The 21,415-nt window shown below is 45.4% G+C and overlaps 1 protein-coding gene across 2 annotated transcripts in view; it reads left to right on the forward strand.

Annotated features, from left to right (window-relative positions):
* inpp5a (inositol polyphosphate-5-phosphatase A) overlaps positions 1-21,415 on the forward strand; it is a 571,171-nt gene that overhangs the window by 273,535 nt on the left and 276,221 nt on the right. For both annotated transcript variants that reach the window (XM_078564917.1, XM_078564916.1), the window contains exons 3-4: positions 1,026-1,126; positions 16,086-16,173. In XM_078564917.1, the coding sequence (XP_078421043.1) occupies positions 1,026-1,126; positions 16,086-16,173 (189 nt within the window). The remainder of the gene's footprint in view (positions 1-1,025; positions 1,127-16,085; positions 16,174-21,415) is intronic.

A 21,415-nucleotide genomic window follows, 5' to 3' on the forward strand; every position in this document is an offset into this window, starting at 1 on the left:
AGTGTAGGGAATGTAGCAACCAATTTATACACAGCAAGATCCCACAAACAGCATCCTAAGAATGGCCAGATAATCTATTTTACTGATGCTGGTTGAGAGATAATTTTAGGCCAGGACACAGATGAAACAAAATACCGAAGCAAAAGACATAGCAAAATAATATAGTCAACACAGTATTTAACCAAGATAGAAATAGAATCGGCACTCAAGCGGTAATATATCCTTTTCAGAAAGTTGTTCTTAGTCTCCAACCATTAAATTAACTTAATTGGGTTCTCAATGTTGACATTTGTCTCTTTCCTACAGACTGCATTCCTCTCTTTGGTAAGGGAGGACAGTTCTCATTTAAACTGTAATTACTTTAAAAAAACTGTATGAAACAGGGATATAGGAGTTTCCCTATTTGTCCCAGCATCTTGATTTGAGTTATGCGGCAACGCATGATTACTATGTTGCCCTTCAACTGGTGCAGTGAATAATGAGATAATCCCATCCCTAATACTGCTGGAGAATTGGAATGGGGGAAGGAACAACAGTAAATCCTAACTCAAGCTACCTCCCTCAGCCAACTGGGTCAGACGGCTGAAAACACATGGGACAGCAAGTCTGCTGAGGGCCTTGTGCAAAACCCAATCAGTTGTTCCTAGCCTGGCTGACAGCCTGAAGCTGAACTTGCAGTTTAAGGAGTGCGGCTGACATAATTAAGAGAGAAGCTGTAACTCACAACTCTGCTCTAATAAACTGCAACGCCTAAAAGGGGAAAACAGAGCCCTTTAACAGTCACTCGGGTTAATGGTCATACATGGCCTTCACTCTGCTTTCCAAAACTTGCTGTGGTTAATTTAATGTCTGGAAATGCACAAAAAAAAATTTCGGCGAATCACAGCAAATTATTTTACACTTGTTTCTATCTCGACATTAGGCCTGTACTTAAAGTCTTTTGTCAGCTGGTGACTGTTGTACTTCATGTTAATTGTACACGTTGTTCTGCTGTGGCACTGATGATGTATTCTTCTTCCTTGCAGACTGTGCACACACACAAGCCTCATTTTATTGCATTGCATTGCCAAGAAGTTGGCGGGAAAAACTATGAAGCCTCAATGTCTCATGTTGACAAGTTTGTGAAGTAAGTGCAAAGTAGAATTAACTGAGTGAAATTGAAGCCTCCAGTTCTCTTGAGTTTCTGCTATTAAATCTTAGAGAACTGAAACTCATATTAGGTTATGGAGGTGCAATGTCAAATTGTATTCCTTGGAGCCATTTGGCTATCAGCCAGCAGAGGTTAATTTAATTCATTTTCCTACACTGCATAACACAAAGTGAACAACAACAAAAATATTCCGATTACCCGACTTTAACGGACAGTTGAACATTCTGGCCATTGTCGCTGCCTAGTTTATGTATGCTGTCAAACTTCAGCTTTAAGCCTTTCACCAGCCAAAAGTGCATATAACAAAAAGTTTACTTTCCACAAGAGATTGACCTCATTTTCAAAAGAAATAACCATCCAACAAGAGCTTTTAAGTCGTTGTGAAACTATCATTTTCCCCACTGTTTCAATATGACAGTAAAGCCATTTCCAGCCACGAATGTGATGTGTACTCACCAGGGATCTTCTAACTGTTCTGTAACTTGCTGGTTCGTATTAGGACTAATAATCTTAATAAGGGCCATATTAGTGATCTCCTTGTTCATTAATACGGTTTTTGCACAGCTAAGTGCAGCTTCCCCTGGCTATTGATCAACTGTCTGAGCTCAAATCTTATTTTGGAGGGGTTTTAATTTTTAATTTAATTTTTAAAATCTAATACTTTTAGATGTCACTGAGAGGCACTAACTATATTAGTTAAAATACATTCATATTGCCTTTTTGTAAATAGAGGGAACAATTATTGATTTCTAGCAACAATTTCCTCAATCTGAATAAAAATATTAATGATTGGAGCTTGCTAACTAAACAAAATAGTTCATGTTTAGCTGATTCATAGTTATAAACATTTTTTAAAAAGCAGCTAAGTATTATCATTACGCCAAGTTCATCACCTATGGATCAAAATTTGAAGCTGTTCTACCACAGATTACATTGCAGATAAGAAGAGGGTTCCCTCTGCTGGTACAGATGATGTGTTCTTGCAAAATTTGTCAGTGTGCTCAATCTTTCTGAGAATGTGTCTCCCTCTGTTGGCACAGGTCAAGATGTGCGTGCAATAACTACATTCGTTTCGATCTTGACAGGAAACTGCTCAAGTCTCTTGAGAATTTAAGGTTCTCATTTGATCCCTTTCTTTCCCCACCTTTAATTCTTTGTATTCAAGAAATGAAAAGCCAGAGCAGAGTGTCTTCACATTCCACAGTTGCTTCTACCCAGTTAGAAATGACCCGATGAGTGTGAAAAGGCTAAAGGATTGTCAGTCCCTCCCTACAGTTTCTGAGTTTTCTCCTTTCCTCAAACTCTTCTCATTTCCTCTGCTGAAAACATTTGATTGTTTGCTTGGGTAGTGATGTAAGGGCCATAGCTATGCTCTAAGCAGTGGCAGGTTATTCAACTGTGGAGGGCATCCCAGTAAAGCCTAATCCTTGGGCGGGGGGGGAGGGGACTAAGACCCATTTAAGGAAACAGGCTCCATTAGTGCCTGAAGAGATAGCAGGTACGCCTACCCCAGCCACCTGAACATTGCTGATCCAAGGCAGGGGTCACCATCCTTTCTGCCTACCATTGAGTTCAATGCACACTTACAAGTCAGTAAGGGAAGGAAACTCAGCTCAGTCTTCAGTGGGCCTTACCCCAGCCCTTGGAAATGGCAGAACAGCCAGAGAATTAAGTTCTTGATCAAGAGCTAAAAACAACTGTGCATGTGCACTCTTACATGGTCATGTTTATCTTATTGTGGTATTAATGGAACTATCCCTCAATATAAATGGTAGAATTTCTGCTGCACTGTAACCACCAAACTATGTCAAATAACCTTTAGAAGTCTTGTACAATATGGAACTAACATCATATCAGCTGAGGTTGAGATATTGCATCTTCACACAGGTCATCAAACAGTTCAGGTTTCAAACTCAAACTGCTCTTTAGCAAATGTATTATTAAATGTCCGCATGTAAGATCATTCAAAGCCCAAATTATGAAGGCATTCAGGTTAAGCGCTTAGCAGATCATTTGACCTATTTCACTGCTGTATCTATCTGGAGTAATAGCCAATTAAAGTGATCAAACCTTTTCCTGTTGTTCCTTGCTTTCCTCAGTAAACAATGGCCGGGATTTTCTGCTCCCATTTGCGGTGGGCGGGAGCGGAAAGCCTTGCAAGATCGCAAAAATCGGTTTTATGTTGTTGTAAAACCAGTTTGCAATCGTCTGCTGTCAATGGCGGGTCACGTTTCCCACTGCTGAACATCGGGAATGTCATTTCCATTGATTTACATGTAATTATGGCCCCTGCTGGCTGGAATTGTCCCTCTCACACTGGATCATGAGGTGCACGACCACGTGTTTCACAACAGTACATAAGCGACGTGCAACCTGGCAAACTGCGCATCGCTCTCAATTCGAGGAGCGTTCGTCTGCCTTGTTTCGGGCAGCGCTCACGGTGTTCAGTACCAAGCCTCGCTGGCAGCACCACGTCAGCTTCAGTGGAGCTAACTTGAAAGTCTCAACCAGCCAGACCAGCGGTAAGGCGGGGGTCTCTGTTCTACGGCTGCAGGGCGAGGACTTGCTTGGCAAAGTGGGGGGTGGGGGAGGAAGTGGCCTCCAGCAAGTTTGGAGGCTGCAGGGAGAGTGCTTGCTTGGAAAAGGGGAGGAATCCCAGGGTGTGTGTGTGCGGGGGGTACATGTTTCACAGCGCAAGTGGCCTCACAATTTTGAGGGTTGAGGTGGACACAGGGCATGGGCACCTCCACCTCAGAATGTCCATGGTCTAACTAACGGTTATGCACCACAGGCGATACAGGGGGAGGTCTGAGAGGCCTGCGAGGAAGGGTAATCTTAGCGTTCACTTCCTCGGCAACAAGGTGGGTGGGGGAGGGGTGGCATTTCCATACTCGCACAGGGAGGGTCCAAGCTGAGAGAGCAGTGAGAGCTCACCCACCATCACCATCTTCCTACCTGCCGCGATTGTGCGGATAAAATGTGTAATGAGAAGAAACCCCGTTGCTGGGGCTCTGCAGGCGACTTGGACGCCAGCTGACTACGCTGGCGAGGGGGGAGCGTGATTATAGGGCAACCCAACTGAACTGTGCATTTCTACATGAGCAGACAGGCACAGCTGAGAGATGTTGGTGGTCTCTCAATGACGTTGCAGGGAATCGCCAAAAGCGAAGCAATGATGCGCATTCATGCAACACCAGTCGCACAAAGTGGCAGTAATCGATCTCCTGGGTTTAACCCCTTGCTCACAGCTTGGCATTTCCCCAGAGCGATGATGACGTTAAGTGCAATTGGGCACCTGGATAAGCTGGTGAAGCGTGTTGAAATAGTGACGCCGGGTGGTTCCCAGAAGACAAGCCTCAGGCCGTCCTCAACATATTGCATAGCCTCTTTAAAAACTGACACTCATGCACATTCCAAGCACTGTAATATTACAGCGCTGCGTGTGAGGGTGCCAGTGCCTGAGCTGAAAGCAGCACATCCAGGCGCCTGGCCAAAGCAATCTCATAGCATTTGGGGAAGGGGGAGCACCCTGTACGCACCGCACACTGTAGGTAGTTTCTGTGGTGAGTAGTTGGCGATACAGGAACCAGGGTGTGAGCCCACACTCACGAGTCATTGACAGGAAGGTTAGTATTGCAGACGAGTCCTGACTCTTGTCTGTTTATCATCGATGCTGCAGAGAATCCACCAGGAAGATGGAGCCTGGACTCGTTGCTGCCTGTATAATCGCAGACAAGAATGAGAGAAGAAGGAGAAGATTGCGACGAAGAGACTGGCTCATCAAAGGGAGGAGCAAAACCCTCAAGATCAAGGCCCAGCAGGGCCCCCTACGGTACAGAGGATGTGGGGAGCAGAGACATCGTGAATAGGCGCCTTGCTAGAGCCAGGGTGTACAGATGTCGCCTGCTCACCTGCAGATGACCGAGCCCCAGTGTCACCGACACCGCTGCATGTCCAGGAATCTGGTAACTCACATTTGCCACATTCTCCATGAATTGGCACCACGTGGATTCGGAGGACGTCCATTGCCAGTGGCTGTGAAAGTCACAGCCACACTCAACTTCTACACCACTGGCTCCTTCCTAGGCTCGACTGGGGGTCTCTGTGGGATCTCTCAGGCATCACACACAAATACATACATGAGGTCACAGACGTCCTTTCTGCCAAGGCCCACAGTTACCTCAACTTCGACAAAAATCAAGCAGGCTAGATTGCCAGAGCACTGGTCTTTGCACAGATTCCTGGGTTTCCACAGCTGCAGGGTGCCATCGACTGTACTAAGCTCCCTGACAGCAGGCACTCCAATACACAAACAGGAAAGGCTTCCACTCACCTCAATGTGCAGCTGGTGTGTGACCATAACAAGCAAATACAGCAGGTTTGTACCAGATATCCAGGGAGCATCCATGACTCATACATCTTGAGCAGATTGCAGATCCCGGAGATCTTCGAGGGACCACACAGGATCCAGGGCTGGCTCCTCAGGGTTAAAGGGTACCCACAAAGGGCGTGGCTGATGACATTCGTGCGGCAGCCTCAGGCTCCTGCAGAGAGAAGGTCGACGAGGCTCATGCCATTACACGGACATTGTTCGAGCACACCATTGGGATGCAGAAGATGCGATTCCGACGCCTAGACAGATCTGGTGGAGCACTCCTGTACACTTCCCAGAGGGGGTCACAGGCCACTGTGGCTTGCTACGCGCTACACAACCTGGCACTGCAAAGGGGGCCGACTTGCCAGATGACTGAGATGGAGGAGCTGGACATCTCCTCTGATGAGGAGAACCTCGAAGGGGATGACAGCAATGCGTTTGAGGAAGCTGACGCTGCAGATGAAAAGGCCATAGCACAGGCCAGACGAGGCATGTATGCACGGGAGGGCTTCATAGCCACAAGCTTCCAGGAGGAGGACGATGAGATGAGTGAGCATTGTCTCGGACAAGTGACCGACATGAGGGGCCAACATGAACAGGAGCTTTGCGACTCTTATCTTTTCAACAATGCACTTCAAATGAGAGTCAGTAGTTCTACATTAGGCTCCCCTTGGCGTGATGCTTTGAAGGTTGATGAAGCCTTGGGCACATGCTTCCTCACTGAGATGCGGCACTGTCTGGCGGGAGGTGGGGGGGTGGTGCGTTGCCATCAAAGGTCTGAAGGTGCTGACTCTTTAAGAGTTCCTGCAGCATCCCAGTCACAACAGCAACCTACATGATGCAGGAGCTGATCCACTATCGTGAGTGGGCTCGTAGGTGATAGTTTTCAATCGGACCATGCTCCTGGAGGCAATCCTTGTCCAGCGATGTGACTACGCATTCTGAGTAACATCGATGGTGCAAATGACGGGTGAGACTTGTGACAAGGCGGCCGAGGAGGTTGGTCAGGTCTCACCCCATGTACAGATGAGTCAGTCCACCCCGTCAGCCTCTTCTCAATCCTATTGACATCCGGCACTCTCTCTCAGGGATGGTGGCCAGTATTTTTACTCACCTTACTATGGATGTGGACCACCTGAGGATGACGATTGCATGCCAGCCACTAACATTCCTCCTCTTTAACGCAGACATCGAACCCTCGCGGGCAGCGCTGGCCCTGGCGAATTGAAAAATCTCTGACACCATGAAGCCCTCAGGTTCACGTGTAATTTCCAGTATAGAGCACACTTAAGTACTTTATTGCTCAGACCCCACTTCTCTCATCAATATTGTCTGAATCTACAACTAGTGGTTCCATCACATGTGACCATTTGGAATTAGCATTTGTGACCGCAGCCAGTGGTCGTGTGAGGGGATGCACAGCGCTACATTGTAACGAGAGCCGTGTGGCTGCAACACAGGCAACTACATGGCGAGAGACGCTCAGTGCTGTAGGTTCGAGCGCCAGGACACTCGTGTAGCTGAGAGGCCAGTGTCTCGTAGACTTAAGGTGCTCGCAATTGTTGCTCATTAAACGTACAGTCAGAAAGGCACAAGTGTGGCTGCCAGACAGGAACGCACAATTCTGTAGAGTACAGGCTGATAGCATGGAAGCACTGGCGATGACAGAGTGCGTGGAGTCCCAGGACACATCACCCTTCTCCATGCGTTAACACTTCTGTCCTTCTCCGCTACACCTTCACCTTTCAATCATGCATATGACGTGGGAGAACACCTCTGCCTCTATGTCACACAGCCAAGAGTGAAAATGAGACGACTCTGTAAAGCATGTGAATGCTGTGCCTTCCACAAGCACAGACAACATTACGGACAAGGCATCACTGATGTCGGAATTGATTTGAAAACGGCCAGACACTGCGGTGAAATTTAAGCAGACTACACATATAACATGGCCATGATAGCGATAGTGGGGGGAGGGACCATGGTGTGTCACCTGATTGACTGCAACACAGCTCTTAATAAAAAGGAGGCAAACACAAGAGGAGATGTGAATGGGTCATATACTATTTACAGTTGCGCACAGTATATTCATGTTGTGAGCACCAATGCCACCATTGTGCTCCTAATATTTCAGACTTTTCCTTATCCTACTGCTATGTCTGGGTGCTTCCTCAACATCCATAGCGGAGGTGGAGGCAGCCTGCTGACTGCTGCGCCATGTTGTCTGTGATAACCTTGGTGGGCATCCTCTGGAGGGCTGAGACATGGAGGGCCCCGGCCTGCTTCGGGTGTCCTACCTCCTCGGCCTGTGGAGATGGAGCTGATGGGGGGGTCACAGGAAGAGGGGAGTTGGATCAGTGGGACACTCCTGGAGTCAACTGGGTGGATAGCCCCAGGGTATCCAGCTGCTGGTCCTCCTCCCTATGGGTGCCCGAGAGCCCCTGGCTGACTCCTTGAAGGAAAGGGCCTGCTGGAGTGAGATCGAGCTGCCCTACACCACTCCCACCTTGACACTGCTGGAGTTCAGCTAAGGCTTCAGCGATGGAGTTCATCCCGTACAGCAGTGTAGGACTAATGTCCTGGACCAAAGTCTCTATGGTGGCCGCCATCCTGCTGGTGTTGACCTCAGTGCATTGGCATGCTGACGCTATCACCTCAGACTGAAGGTAGGCGAACTCCTCCATCGTCCCTTGCAATCAGAGTGCAGCTGACATCCCTTCCTGATGTTCCCATGATTGTCGCTGCAGCTTCACCAACTGATTTAGGACCGAGTCTGGAGGCTTGTTACCTGACTCGGACTCAGCAGAATCCTGGTCTCCAGCAGTCCTCCGAGTGCCAGTGCCCTCAGGTGCCCCTGCCTCCACCTGCTGTGGAACAGATTGTGTGCTGTGCTCACCAGATTGTGATGCTCTCCTCACCCGAGGTGCTCTCGGGTCTGGAGCCGGGGTTCTGGTTGCCTGAGGGGGTCGGGCGTGTCGCAGATGTGCCTAGGAGAGAAAGTGGAGATTATTAGTACATGGCAGCTGAGTAACAGATAGAACAGTGCACTCACAGTAGCCTTGACAGAGGACGGTCTGGTGCAGGATCCTCACATGGGTGCTTGGCGTTGACCTCCCCATCTCCACAGGAACAGTCAATATCTTCTCCAGCCAGTGCGATGGCTCTGTTCTTGAAGTCACTGAGGACCTTGAGTTCCGGCACATCACCCCCGCTCTGGGACCTCTTCCTTTTATTGTGCGTGATCTTGTCCTGTACAAAGACCAATGGAGAGGGTGTAAGCAATATGGATGACAGGGCAGCTGAGAAGGATGGCTGGTATTTGCGGGCAGTTTGTGGAGCGGAATGAGGACGAGATCAGCAGAGGGGTGAGGCCATTCTAGAACTAGGGGACATAGATTCAAGATAAGTGGCAGAAGGTGTAGGGGGCACATGAGGAAAAACTTTTTTACGCAGAGGGTAGTGGGTGTCTGGAATTCGCTGCCCAAGTTGGTGGTAGAGGCAGAAACTCTAAACTCTTTTAAAAAGTACCTGGATCTGCACCTTAAGTGCTGTAAGCTGCAGGGCTATGGGCCGGGTGCAGGAAGGTGGGATTAGAAAGAGCACCTGGGTGTCCTCGGGCTGGCATGGACAAGATGGGCCGAATGGCCTCCTACTGTGCTGTAACTTTTTCATGGATCTAAAAGGAGATGTGAGGGTGTGTGTGTGTGTGAGAGTGAGTGGTGATGTCCATTGAACTGGCAGTGAGTGAGATCCCTGTAGATGCATGAGTGTGTGAGTTGAGAGTGATTAGATGGTTGACTTATCCTTGTGGAACGGATGAGATAATTCAAGCTCTTTCTGCATTGATTGGCCGGCCTCTTCTGGGCAGCATTTGCACTGACCACCACTGCTACTGCCGCCTTGCCAGCAGGATTGGTGATGTTGCTGCCCCCTCTGTGGCCAGAACAGTGGTAGATGACATCGCAGCTGGCCTCCACGGCATCCAGTAAGCGATCAAGTGAGGCATCACTAAACCTGGTCGCAGCACTCTTCTGAGGTTTTGGGGCCGTCTCTTCAATGGAGCTGTCCTGGGCTGCAAGCATTGAGAACTGGGGCCATTTAAATGTGGTGCCCGGAGTGAGGAAGCGGTGAGGCCACATCAGGGCAGGCGATCTGGAGGCCACCTGCCAGCAATCCAGCGGGTTTCACATGGATACATAATTTATTGGTGGGACAGGGACAATACAGCGCGAAAATCCGCCATTGCGGCCGGCGGGAAAAGTGCCGATTTCTATGCCCGTGACCACACTTAGTGCAACTCAGAGACAATTCTGCCCAATGAGATCCTAAAGAGGATATTATTGAAGCCATAAGACATAGGAGCAGAAATTAGGCCATTCGGCCCATTAAATCTGCTCTGCCATTCAATCATGGCTGATAAGTTTCTCAACCCCATTCTCCCGCCTTCTCCCCGTAATTTTGATCCCCTTACCAATCAAGAACCTATCTATCTCGGTCTTAAATACACTCAATGACCTGGCCTCCACAGCCTTCTGTGGCAAAAGAAGTTTCTCCTCATCTCTGTTCTAAAAGGTCTTCCCTTTACTCTGAGGCTGTGCCCTCGGGTCCTAGTCTCTTCTACGAATGGAAACATCTTCCCCATGTCCACTCTATCCAGGCCTTTCAGTATTCTGTAAGTTTCAATCAGATCCCCCCATATCCTTCTAAACTCCATCGAGTATAGATCCAGAGTCCTCAACCGCTCCTCATATGTTAAGCTTTTCATTTCTGGGATCATTCTCGTGAACCTCCTCTGGACCCTCTCCAGGGCCAGCACATCCTTCCTGAGATACGGGGCCCAAAATTGCTCACAATATTCTAAATGTAGTCTGACCAGAGCCTTATAAAGCCTCAGCAGCACATCCCTGCTTTTATATTCTAGTCCTCTCGAAATAAATGCCAACATTGCATTTGCCTTCCTAACTACCGACTCAGCCTGCAAGTTAACCTTAAGAGAATCCTGCGCTAGGACTCCCAAGTCCCTTTGCACTCCAGATTTCTGAATTCTCTCCCCATTTAGAATATAGTCTATGCCTCTATTCTTCCTACCAAAGTGCATGACCTCACACTTCCCCATGTTGTATTCCATTTGCCACTTGTTTGCCCATTCTCCTAACCTGTCCAAATCCTTCTGCAGCCTCCCCGCCTCCTCAATACTACCTGTCCCTCCACCTATCTTTGTATCATCTGCAAACTTAGCCAGAATGCCCTCAGTTCCTTCATCTAGATCATTAATGTATAATGTGAAAAGTTGTGGTCCCAACACTGACCCCTGCGGAACTCCACTAGTCACCGGCCGCCATCCTGAGAAGGACTCCCTTACCCCACTCTCTGCCTCCTGCCAGACAGCCAATCTTCTATCCATGCTAGTACCTTGCCTCTAACACCATGGGCTCTTATCTTACTGAGCAGCCTCCTGTGCGGCAGCTTGTCAAAGGCCTTCTGGAAGTCCAAGTAGATAGCATCCATTGGCTCTCCTTTGTTTAACCTACTCGTTACCTCCTCAAAGAATTCTAACAGATTTGTCAGGCATGACCTCCCCTTGATGTAACCACACTGACTTTGCCCTATTTTACCATGCACTTCCAAGTATTCTGAAATCTCATCCTTAATAATGGACTCTAAAATCTTACCAATGACCGAGGTCAGGCTAATCGGCCTGTAATTTCCCATCTTTTGCCTCACTCCCTTCTTAAACAGGGGGGGTTACATTAGCGATTTTCCAGTCCTCTGGGACACTCCCTGACTCCAGTAATTCCTGAAAGATCACCACTAACGCCTCCACTATCTCTTCAGCTATCTCCTTCAGAACTCTGGGGTGTAATCCATCTGGTCCAGGTGATTTATCCACCTTCAGACCTTTCAGTTTTCCTAGCACCTTCTCCTTGGTAATGGCCACCATACTCACCTCTGCCCCCCGACTCTCTTGAACTTTGGGGATCTCACTCGTGTCTTCCACTGTGAAGACTGACGTAAAGTACCTATTCAGTTCCTCTGCCATTTCTTTGTTCCCCACTACTACTTCTCCAGCGTCATTTTCCAGCGGCCCAATGTCCACTTTTGCCTCTCTCTTACCCTTTATATATCTAAAAAATTCTTGCAATCTTCTTTTATATTACTGGCTAGTTTACCCTCATATTTAATCTTCTCCCTCCTTATTTCTTTTTTAGTTGTCCTCTGTTGGTCTTTGTAGGCTTCCCAATCCCTTGGTTTCCCACTGTTCTTTGCCGCATTATATGCTTTCTCTTTCGCTTTTATGCTGTCCCTGAATTCCCTTGTCAGCCATGGTTGACTAGTCCTCCCTTTAGTATGCTTCTTCTTCCTAGGGATGAATTTTTGCTGTGTCTCCCAAAGTATTACCAGAAACTCTTGCCATTGCTGTTCCACTGTGTTTCCTGCTAGGCTCATCTCCCAGTCAATTCTGGCCAGCTCCTCCCTCATGCCTCTGTAGTTGCCTTTATTCAACTGTAATACCGTTACATCTGATTCCAGCTTTTTCCTCTCAAATTGCAGGGTACATTCTATCATATTATGGTCACTTCCTCCTAAGGGTTCCTTCACTTTAAGCTCCCTTATCAAATCTGCCTCATTACACATCACTAAATCTAGAGTTGCCTGTTCCCTAGTGGGCTCCACCACAAGCTGCTCCAAAAAGCCATCTCGTAGACATTCCACAAATTCCTTTTCTTGGGATCCACTACCAACCTGATTTTCCCAGTCTACATATTGAAATCCCCCATGATCACTGTAACCTTGCCTTTCTTACATGCCTTTTCTATCTCCTGGTGTATATTGTGTCCCACATCCTGACTACTGTTCAGAGGCCTGTACATAACTCCAATTATGGTTTTTTTACCTTTGCGGTTCCTCAACTCTACCTACACAGATTCTACATCATCTGACCCTACATCATTTCTTGCTATCGATTTAATTTCATTTCTCACTAACAAAGCAACCCCACCCCCTCTGCTAATCTTTTCGATAGGATGTATATCCTTGAATATTTAACTCCCAGTCCTGATCCCCTTGCAGCCATGTCTCCGTGATGCCCACCACATCATACCTGCCAATTTCAATCTGCACCACAAGCTCATTTACCTTATTTCGTATACTGCGTGCATTCAGATACAACACCTTCAGTCCTGTATTTCCCATCCCCCTTCTCATTGTCTCCCCTTTATCTGATGTGCTTGAAGTTAGATTCCTAGCCCTTTCCAAATATTCTGTCCTGTTTTGTGTTCTGGAGACTTTAATAGCCTCTCCTGGGCTCTCCTTTCTTTTCAGTTTTTTCATAATTTTCCATGAAGTTGAATCCACCCCCCATACGCTAACCTGCTGCTTTGTTTCCCATTAGTCATACTTCTTGGAGTTTTACCCTGGCCTTCCCCCCCACTTTCTAGTTTAAAGTCCTGTTGACCACCCTATTTACCCTTTTCGCTAGAACATTGGTCCCAGATCGGTTCAGGTGGAGACCGTCCCAATGGTACAGATCCCTCCTGTTCCAATACGGATGCCAGTGCCCCACGAAATGTAACCCCTCTTTCCCACACCACTCCTTTAGCCACGTGTTTACTTCCCTTATTCTCGCGTCCCTATGCCAATTTGCACATGGCTCGGGTAGTAATCCGGAGACTATAACCCTTGAGGACCTGTTCTTTAATTTAGTAGTTAGTTCCTGATAATCCCCAAACAGGTCCTCTTTCCTAGTCTTACCTATGTTATTTGTCCCGACATGGACCACAACAACTGGATCCTCCCCCTCCCTCTCCAATATCCTTTCAAGTCGGTCAGAGATGTCCCTCACCCTGGCACTGGGCAGGCAACATACCATTCGGGACTCTCGATTCTGCTTACAAAGGATGCTATCATTCCCCTAATTATAGAATCCCCTTCAACTACCACTTGTCTTTTTGCGCCCCCCTCTTGAATGGCCTCCTGTGCCACGGTGCCGTGGTCAGCTGGCTCATCCTCCCTACAGCCCTGTTCTTCATCCACACAGGGAGCAAGTACCTCATACCTGTTGGACAAGGTCAAGAGCTGAGGCTCCTCTGTTCCTGAACACAGGATCCCTCTACCTGCCTCACTTGCAGTCACACCCTGCTGATCCTGACCACTGACCGAATTTGAGGTACTTAATCTACCGGGTGTGACCACCTCCAGAAACAAAGCATCCAGGTAACTCTCCCCCTCCCGGATGTGCCGCAGCGTCCGGAGCTCGGACTCCAGCTCATCAGTTCTGTGCCGGAGTCCTCCAGCAACCAACACTTGCTGCAGATGTGGTCACTGCGGCTCGCAATGGGATCTGCCAGCTCCCATATCATACAGCTACAAAACATGCATCTCTGCTTAGTTAATTAATTTATTAATTAGATTTGCAGTGTTTTTGTTTACAAATTTGGTGCAGATTTCCTACCAACCAATCAGGTCACAGTTTTCCTGTGAGGTAACATTTTCAGTTTTGGCTTCAGTTACTCTGTGCCCCGAGGTCACCGCTCCGGTGCTCCTCCCTCTGAGTCTGCTCCCTGGGGACAAGGCCACGAATCCCCGAGGTAAGCTGGATTTATACTCACCGCTCTGGTGCTCCTCCCTCCGAGTCTGCTCCCAGGATTTACTCACCAATCAGCTGCTTTTTCTTTAAAATCCACTTTCAGAAGAGTGTTCCTCGCAGGTCTGGTGCATCCTGAAGGCACTGCCTCTTCCTGTCTCTTTTTTTTAGGTTTGAGGAGGAGGGAGGGATGGAAACGCTACAGCAATGTAATGTTTGGGGCTATTCCGTTCTTTGACAGTGGGTCCTCCTCGATTCCCTCCTGAGTTGTGGTGTCTGTGCTGACTTCTCCCAGAATGCTTCAGTCACTTCAAGCCTGTAAGATTATAGAGTTTAGAAAAGTTTGTGCTAACAATGGTTGATGCAAGCAAACTTCTCACCAAGGCCCATGAAACACAAACAAAAAATAAGAAAGTTAGGAATAAAGAGGGGACTCACCCTAAATGATTTTGCCCAGAAGTCTGGATGGCAGAGGGTTCTTCCAGACAGTTAGCTGTATTTCTGCAGCCGTAGAGATTGAGGAGTATGGTGAGAAAGGAATTAGTTGGGGATGATTCCTGAAAAAGGGACCAATGGGGCTTTTCCTGTTTGAAAGATGCTCATGATCTTTGTTAATTTTGATTTATGTGATGTAAAGCAAAGAGATGATGCCATTTGTGGGCAGCCTCAATCCTGTGGTAATTTGGAGTTGCTGATACTTGAGCTCTGTTCAAGATGGAGGACCAGCAGGGGTACCACTGCCTGTATGAGTTGGTAAAGATCTATAATCCTGAATAAAGTTGCAATCGTTGGTTTAATGAAAATCACACTGGATAGACTGCTGGTTTTCTTTGGCTCAGGCAAAACAGATATTCGAAAAATCTCTTTAAGGTCAAAAAAATTCAGAAATATATTTTTTTGAGAAAATACATTTTGTGTCAATTATTAAAATCTATTTTGTTGGCTGCTCTTATGCCAGACCTCAGCCTCTCATTCAATTTTTGAATATTTCTTAGTGATTCTACTCACTTTTTTTCTTGAATAAAAAGAATTTGCTCCTGAATTTTACACAATTTTGCCAGATATTGCTAACGGTTTTAAATGCCACTTTTCCTTCCATTCCTTTGAGAACCAGATTACACTTAAGATGCTGAAGGATCACACATTGACTAACACCACCAGCTTTATTGAAACTAGACTGAGGTTTCCAAGACATTATTGGGCTAATTGTTCCCTAATCTGCTCATCATTTTGACTTCCATGTTTTTAAATGTAGTTTTGAATGAATTTCTGTCAGGGATATTATAATGAGGGATATTGTAAGGAAGGGCATTTTAATGAGCGGTATTATAATCTTGGCAGCACCAAGTTAAAATGCGTTGCAAAATTCTCTCCATTTTCTTTGCTGACAGGATGTGGGCATCGCTAGTTAGGCCAGCATTTATTGCCCCCCCCCTAATTGCCCTTCAGAGGGCATTTAAGAATCAACCACATTATTGTGGATCTCAAGTCACATGTAGGCCAGACCAGGTAAGGACAACAGATTTCCTTCCCTGAAGGGCATTGGTGAACCAGATGGGCTTTTACAACGATGGTCATCATTAGACTTTTATTGAATTTAAATTCCACCATCTGCCTTGGTGGGATTCGAACCTAGATTAGTCCGGTGACAATGGCACTACTCCACCACCTCCAATGTGCCTTACCATCAAGATCAGGACAGTCCCCACTGCACAACTATAAGTTTGCTGTATTTCCCATATCAACTGCCTTAAGTAAGACTGTCAATTTGTGCAGAATCCTGGGAAGGTTGAATGTCAGATTATTGCCTGCAATAAGAGAAAACTAGGCTGCTTTTGATCTTGAGGTCCAGGTGGTGGTAATTCTAAACCATTGCATCACCTAGCAGTTTAAATGTTTGAAGGGCAGGCTTAGAAACCATTGATTACTATAGAGATCACCTGAGAAATATCTGAATTTTCCTTCTTTTACTATAGAGAATTGCTATCGAGTGATGAAATGAAAGAGTATAACCGAGCGCGAGTGTACTTGGATGAAAATTACAAATCACAAGAACATTTTACGGTAAGAAGGAGCTTCCTTAGTCAATGTAGTAAGTGGGGCCAAAGGTCGTGCTATCATTGTGATTCAAGGATGTTAAAACTTTACAAAAAAATTAGGTATATACATATATCTCCATGTGCAACAAGACAACAAAAGCATGAAGGTTTTTCTTTTATGTCATTTAATTACTAAAAAGAAAATCAATAACAAAACTTCAGTTCTCCAAAATTGGGCGATTTATTCTGTTGGAGGGGCAGGGGTGAATATAAATTCTAACCCAGTCCCAGCAAAAAAAAAAGTACAAATTTGCAACTTCCAAGTCCAAATTACAGAAGGATCTGATAAGCAGCTTGAAGTTTTACTGATATTCAAGGTAGACAGAAGCACAGTCATCTTTTCCCATTTATTAAACTTATGTTTAATGGTATACGATGTGTTTTGTTGAAAACTGTTTTGCGTTTGGCAGATATAGACCTACAAAGAATTTATTGTAAAATGCAGCACAGCTGATGAGTTAAATCCTTCCTGCATGAAAATGCACACGTAGAAAGATAACCAATCCGAACAATAAGACCGTCTACAAAGACCATTGAATTAGTTAAAGTAATACAATTGCAATTCAGACAGAAACCTGCATTAAAAAACCCCACCCATCAGTAGCAGTCACTTCTGTATGACACTTAACTGTAGATGTTTGGAGAGATGTGTTAACTTGGAGCCTACAGAAACAATTGTGGAACTGCTCCCAGTGCGTGGCACCTCTTTGGTTTCTCATGATCGTGTCTGTTGTTCCATTTTTTCCTGGCTGTGTTTTGTACAAACCCACAGCATCAGTTGCTGTGCAGGTGAGTAAGCAATTGTGAAATAATGAAATATGGCATGCCACCTAGGTGGTACAATATGACAATAAATGAAGAATGTCAAAGATGTAAAAGTTCAGGAACATAGGTCTAGAAATTCAATGACATTTTACAGGTGTAAAATTGGACACCGAAGTGTTCAGTATGGTGGGCGATGTGCACACACATTTTGAACATGAGGTGCCCTGCCAAACATATTGGTACAGGTGTTAAAAGTGGGGTACAGGGCATGCACCTTATACAAACATTAAGCCGATTGTATTTACGAATAATGGGCCTAACACCTGTTAGATGCCACCGTTACGAAATTGGTTTGGCCTGAAAGTAGCTGGTGCCAATCTATACGTGGTTTCCCCCTCCCAATTGCTACTTCGACATTTTGATTGAAGTATTTGCATTTTACAGGATAGTGTTCAGAAAGTGCAGCAAAATGAAGTACTTTAGTGAATAATTATGCATTTAACCTCATGCAATAAACGTTCACATTTATTTTAGAGAGACAATTCTTCAGACAATGCTAATTTTCTGGGAACGATGTTTATTCTAGAAATCAGACTGCTAAGTATTACCAGGCTGTTACACTAGATGGCACCCAACAGCAGGAATTTCTTTGAAGCAGGAATATCCCAGTTGCAATTCAGACCACGAAAGAAGTAGGAAGTGCTTTCAGATGGATTGGTAAAGAAGACAGTTAATGAGTCAGACATCAAAAAATCAACATTTCTTGAATTCAGTCAGGAAGTATGTGTACAAATCATCACAGAAGTTAGGAAAAAGCCACTGTACTGCATCGATTTCATATATAGTTGGGCTTGCTGTACAGTAACTGAACAAGTTACATTCTATTCTATTACATGAGAATGTTTTTAATCACCAAAATATTTAATGATTAATTTTTATAGTGGTATGTTTGGTCAGGGAGTTGAACTTCATCTCAGCAATGTGTTAGAGGACCTGGGAGCTGGGTGGCTCTCTGGGTTGAACTTTGGGCCTTCATCTTTAGGCCTGAGTTTTACTCTAGTCCAAACTGTTGTTGTAAGATAACAAACTACATGAGTTTGTGTGGTTTCAATCCGGTTCCTAGTGGAAATATTTAAAAACGCTCCAAATTCACGACCAAATTGGCAGTGTTACCCAGGGTTGCCATAGGTGGGCTGATGTGGGAAATGGAAAATTGAGGTGTAGAAGGGGTGTTTGTTTCATACTGTTGGTGCATCAGTTTGTTGGAGCAGGGCTTTGCTTTTATTGATCTGCAAATGCAAATGTTGGACTTACCAGCCCTAACACCCCTCACCTTGATGAGTACAAACATTGCTGTAACTCTATAGATAGCTTTCTTACTGTAATGCAACAATAACTTGTTTTTATAGCAGCTTCAATGTAATGTAACATGCCAAGGGAGCAAACAGATTATGCCACTGAACCACATAAGGCAACATTGGGACAGGTGACCAAAAGTTTCTTCAAAGAGGGAAGCTTTAATACCCTGTGTTCAAAACTTGGAACCAAGCTCAGGTCCTACTTTCATTCCTTTCCTTACATTGCACTTACTTGCCTTTCTCCATTTATTTAATGTGGTCTGCTGTAAACCTTGTAACCCTCTACTCTGAATTGTCCTGGAACCTTTGACTGGTGGATTCTGTGATATTCTTCATTTGCTGTCACTTTAAGTGGGATCTTCATGTTAATTTGTAGCCTGTGCTTCTGTGACCAACAGCTTGTCCCTCAGTAATTTACAGGTTTATTAGATTTTACATCATTTCAAAAGCTTGCAGTTGGAAAAGAAAGATTGCAACCATCTGGGGAGAATTTTCTCCCCATCGGGCGGGCTGGGTGGGGAGTGGGGGTGGAGCTGATCACCGCCCGCGATTGGCTGCGCGCTACCATTTTGCGTGGGCGGGCCAATTAAGACCCGCCCCGCGTGACGTGCGCCCGGTAGTGCTCAGCGCTACTTGTGCGGGCGGAGAGAGAGGGAGAGCCAGGGCCTGCACTCTTTCTCGCACGCATGCAAAAGAGCGCAGAGATTTCCCTGAGGCACGGAGCTGCCTCAAGGAGATTAAATTCAGTGTTAAAGTTGAGAAAATTAAAAAAAATAAAATTATTCAGGCATGTCCCCTCATGTGACAGTGCCACATGAGCTGGGACATGTTTATGAATTTGCATAAACATTTTTGTTTAATTTATAAAATCTTCATGAAACCTCATCCCGCCTGTGGATGAGGTTTCATGATATACAGAAAGGTCGCCTGGGCTCTTCGTCTGGCCGCCAACCTTAAGGTTGGACTGGCAGCTTTCTTAATAGGGTTAATTGGTTTTTAAATGGCTTTAACAGGCCTTTGACAGTTCGGTGGGCGCGCAGCCGACTCCGGTGTGCGCCTGCTGAACGGAAGATCAGAATGACGCGCGGTGACATCGGGACGCATGCCCAATGTCACCGCGCGTCATTTTACGCGTCGCCCGCACACCAAACAAGATTTTGGCCTCTGTGTTTCTGTGTATTTATTCTTCATTTACGCTCAGATTCTCCCCTCAATTCCCCACTCATTTTCCCACATTCCCCTCCTTCTATCTTCTCCGAATCATCCCACCAGCTCCCCAGGACTTCCTAATTCTTTCTCAATGTTCACACCCCAGAATAAATCCTAACATAATGTTATCTCATACAAATAAAAAATGTAACACATAAAAGGTCAACATGCTACTTAAGCATCATGGAATAATTTACAAACCTAACTGCAGGGAGTTGTTAGATTGAGCTATTAAAAGATCGTTTGTTAAACATGATCTGCTATAAAAATAACTGCAAATTGTTTGCTGATAGTAACTAATGAATTTATTAGTATTTGCTAGTTATGTCATCGTATGGTATTGATTAGACTACCGTGCACAGCCTGTGGAGTTTTACACAAAACTTCATTTATCTGACATTTCAATAAAGGTCAACGACAAATAGCGGCAATAAAAATATCTGAACTGCCTGTCAGTGAGGAATGATGATTGGGAGGATCTCAATAATCTCAAAAGTGCTCATTGTTGAAGTTAGTCAGAATGCAACATTGTTACTGCCTGAAAACTGTCTAAAGTCCACCGGCATTTTCAATTGAAGAGGCGCCCTAGCTTATTTCAAATCTACAAACGTACACCACAAACCAGTATATAATGGAATCAAGCAAAACAACCACTAGGAGGAATACACCACTAACAAAAAGCAAACAGTTATGTTCAAACTAATCCGCCCACACCCGCAGCTCCCCACCCCCACCTGCCATTAATCGATAACAAGTAATTTGAAGACAGTCATCAAATTGAATCAGTAAAGCAAGCAAACCCGTGATGCACTTACTGGTCCCGAAAGGCTTCTAGTGAACCATGGAACTAGTAAATGTATCAACCTCCCAATGTCGCTTGTTTAAATTAAGCTTTAATTTGGTGAAATTCAGCATATAACAATGTAAAAAGGGAATGAGGGATTTTTTTCCTCTACCTGGTGCTCAGTATTGGCTGGGTCATCCCTTCAGAAAGATACCAGATAGGATATGTTATCGTGATTGCAGGGAGGAAAATGTAGCTTCAGGTAATCGATCACAGGACATTATTTTTCAATTTTGAATATTTTGAGGCATTTGGTTTTTACAGCAGGAAAAGGGGATATAGTGTTATAAATTGCTCCAGGTGATTGTCAACTGTCCAGTTTAGCTGAGATATGAAACAAATGCTAGTTTAATAATAGTGCCCCACACCTGAAATACATTTGAATGAAATGCCATTCGGAGCCTGCGGTTTTATGGAAATAGTCTCAAAGATAATTATTGAGTAAAAATATTGAACGATATCACTGGAAGTATGTGCATAGGCATGTGAGGCAGAGACTAAGAAATTATACTGTTTATGACATGCCAAATGGTAGTTTGAGCCTCTCAAAAGTCTTTAATCCTTCAGGTTGTTAATACCATTATAAATTAACACATTCAAAGATACTGTTTTATGAAAAAAGTACAGTACTACAAATGGATCAAAGAGCCACCTTTAAATAAAGCAAACAATCCAAAGGATATTAAAACACACTAGCCCCCAAAATCCAACATGGTCGTGTGAGGTCAGGACTACAATGAATTATGACCTCATTTTGAATTCCAGATTCTCCAGCAAATTTAACTACAACAAGGTTTCATTGCTTCAATCGTGCAGAAGGCCCTGCGCTATCTGCTGTCAAACAGTGGTGTGCACCGCACTACCAGCCACTTCCAGCGTGGCCCACACAGCAGCCATGCTGTGAAAGGTGCTTGTGCAGGCAGCTGTGCATACACAGGAACCATCGGAGAAGTCAGATAGTGACATCAGTCAACCATTTGACCAATCAGGTTCGGTGGACACCTGTGCTAATCACTCACCACTGTACACGT

This window comes from Cetorhinus maximus, chromosome 20 (assembly GCF_964194155.1).
Source record: "Cetorhinus maximus chromosome 20, sCetMax3.hap1.1, whole genome shotgun sequence".
Taxonomy (NCBI): Eukaryota; Metazoa; Chordata; class Chondrichthyes; order Lamniformes; family Cetorhinidae; genus Cetorhinus; species Cetorhinus maximus.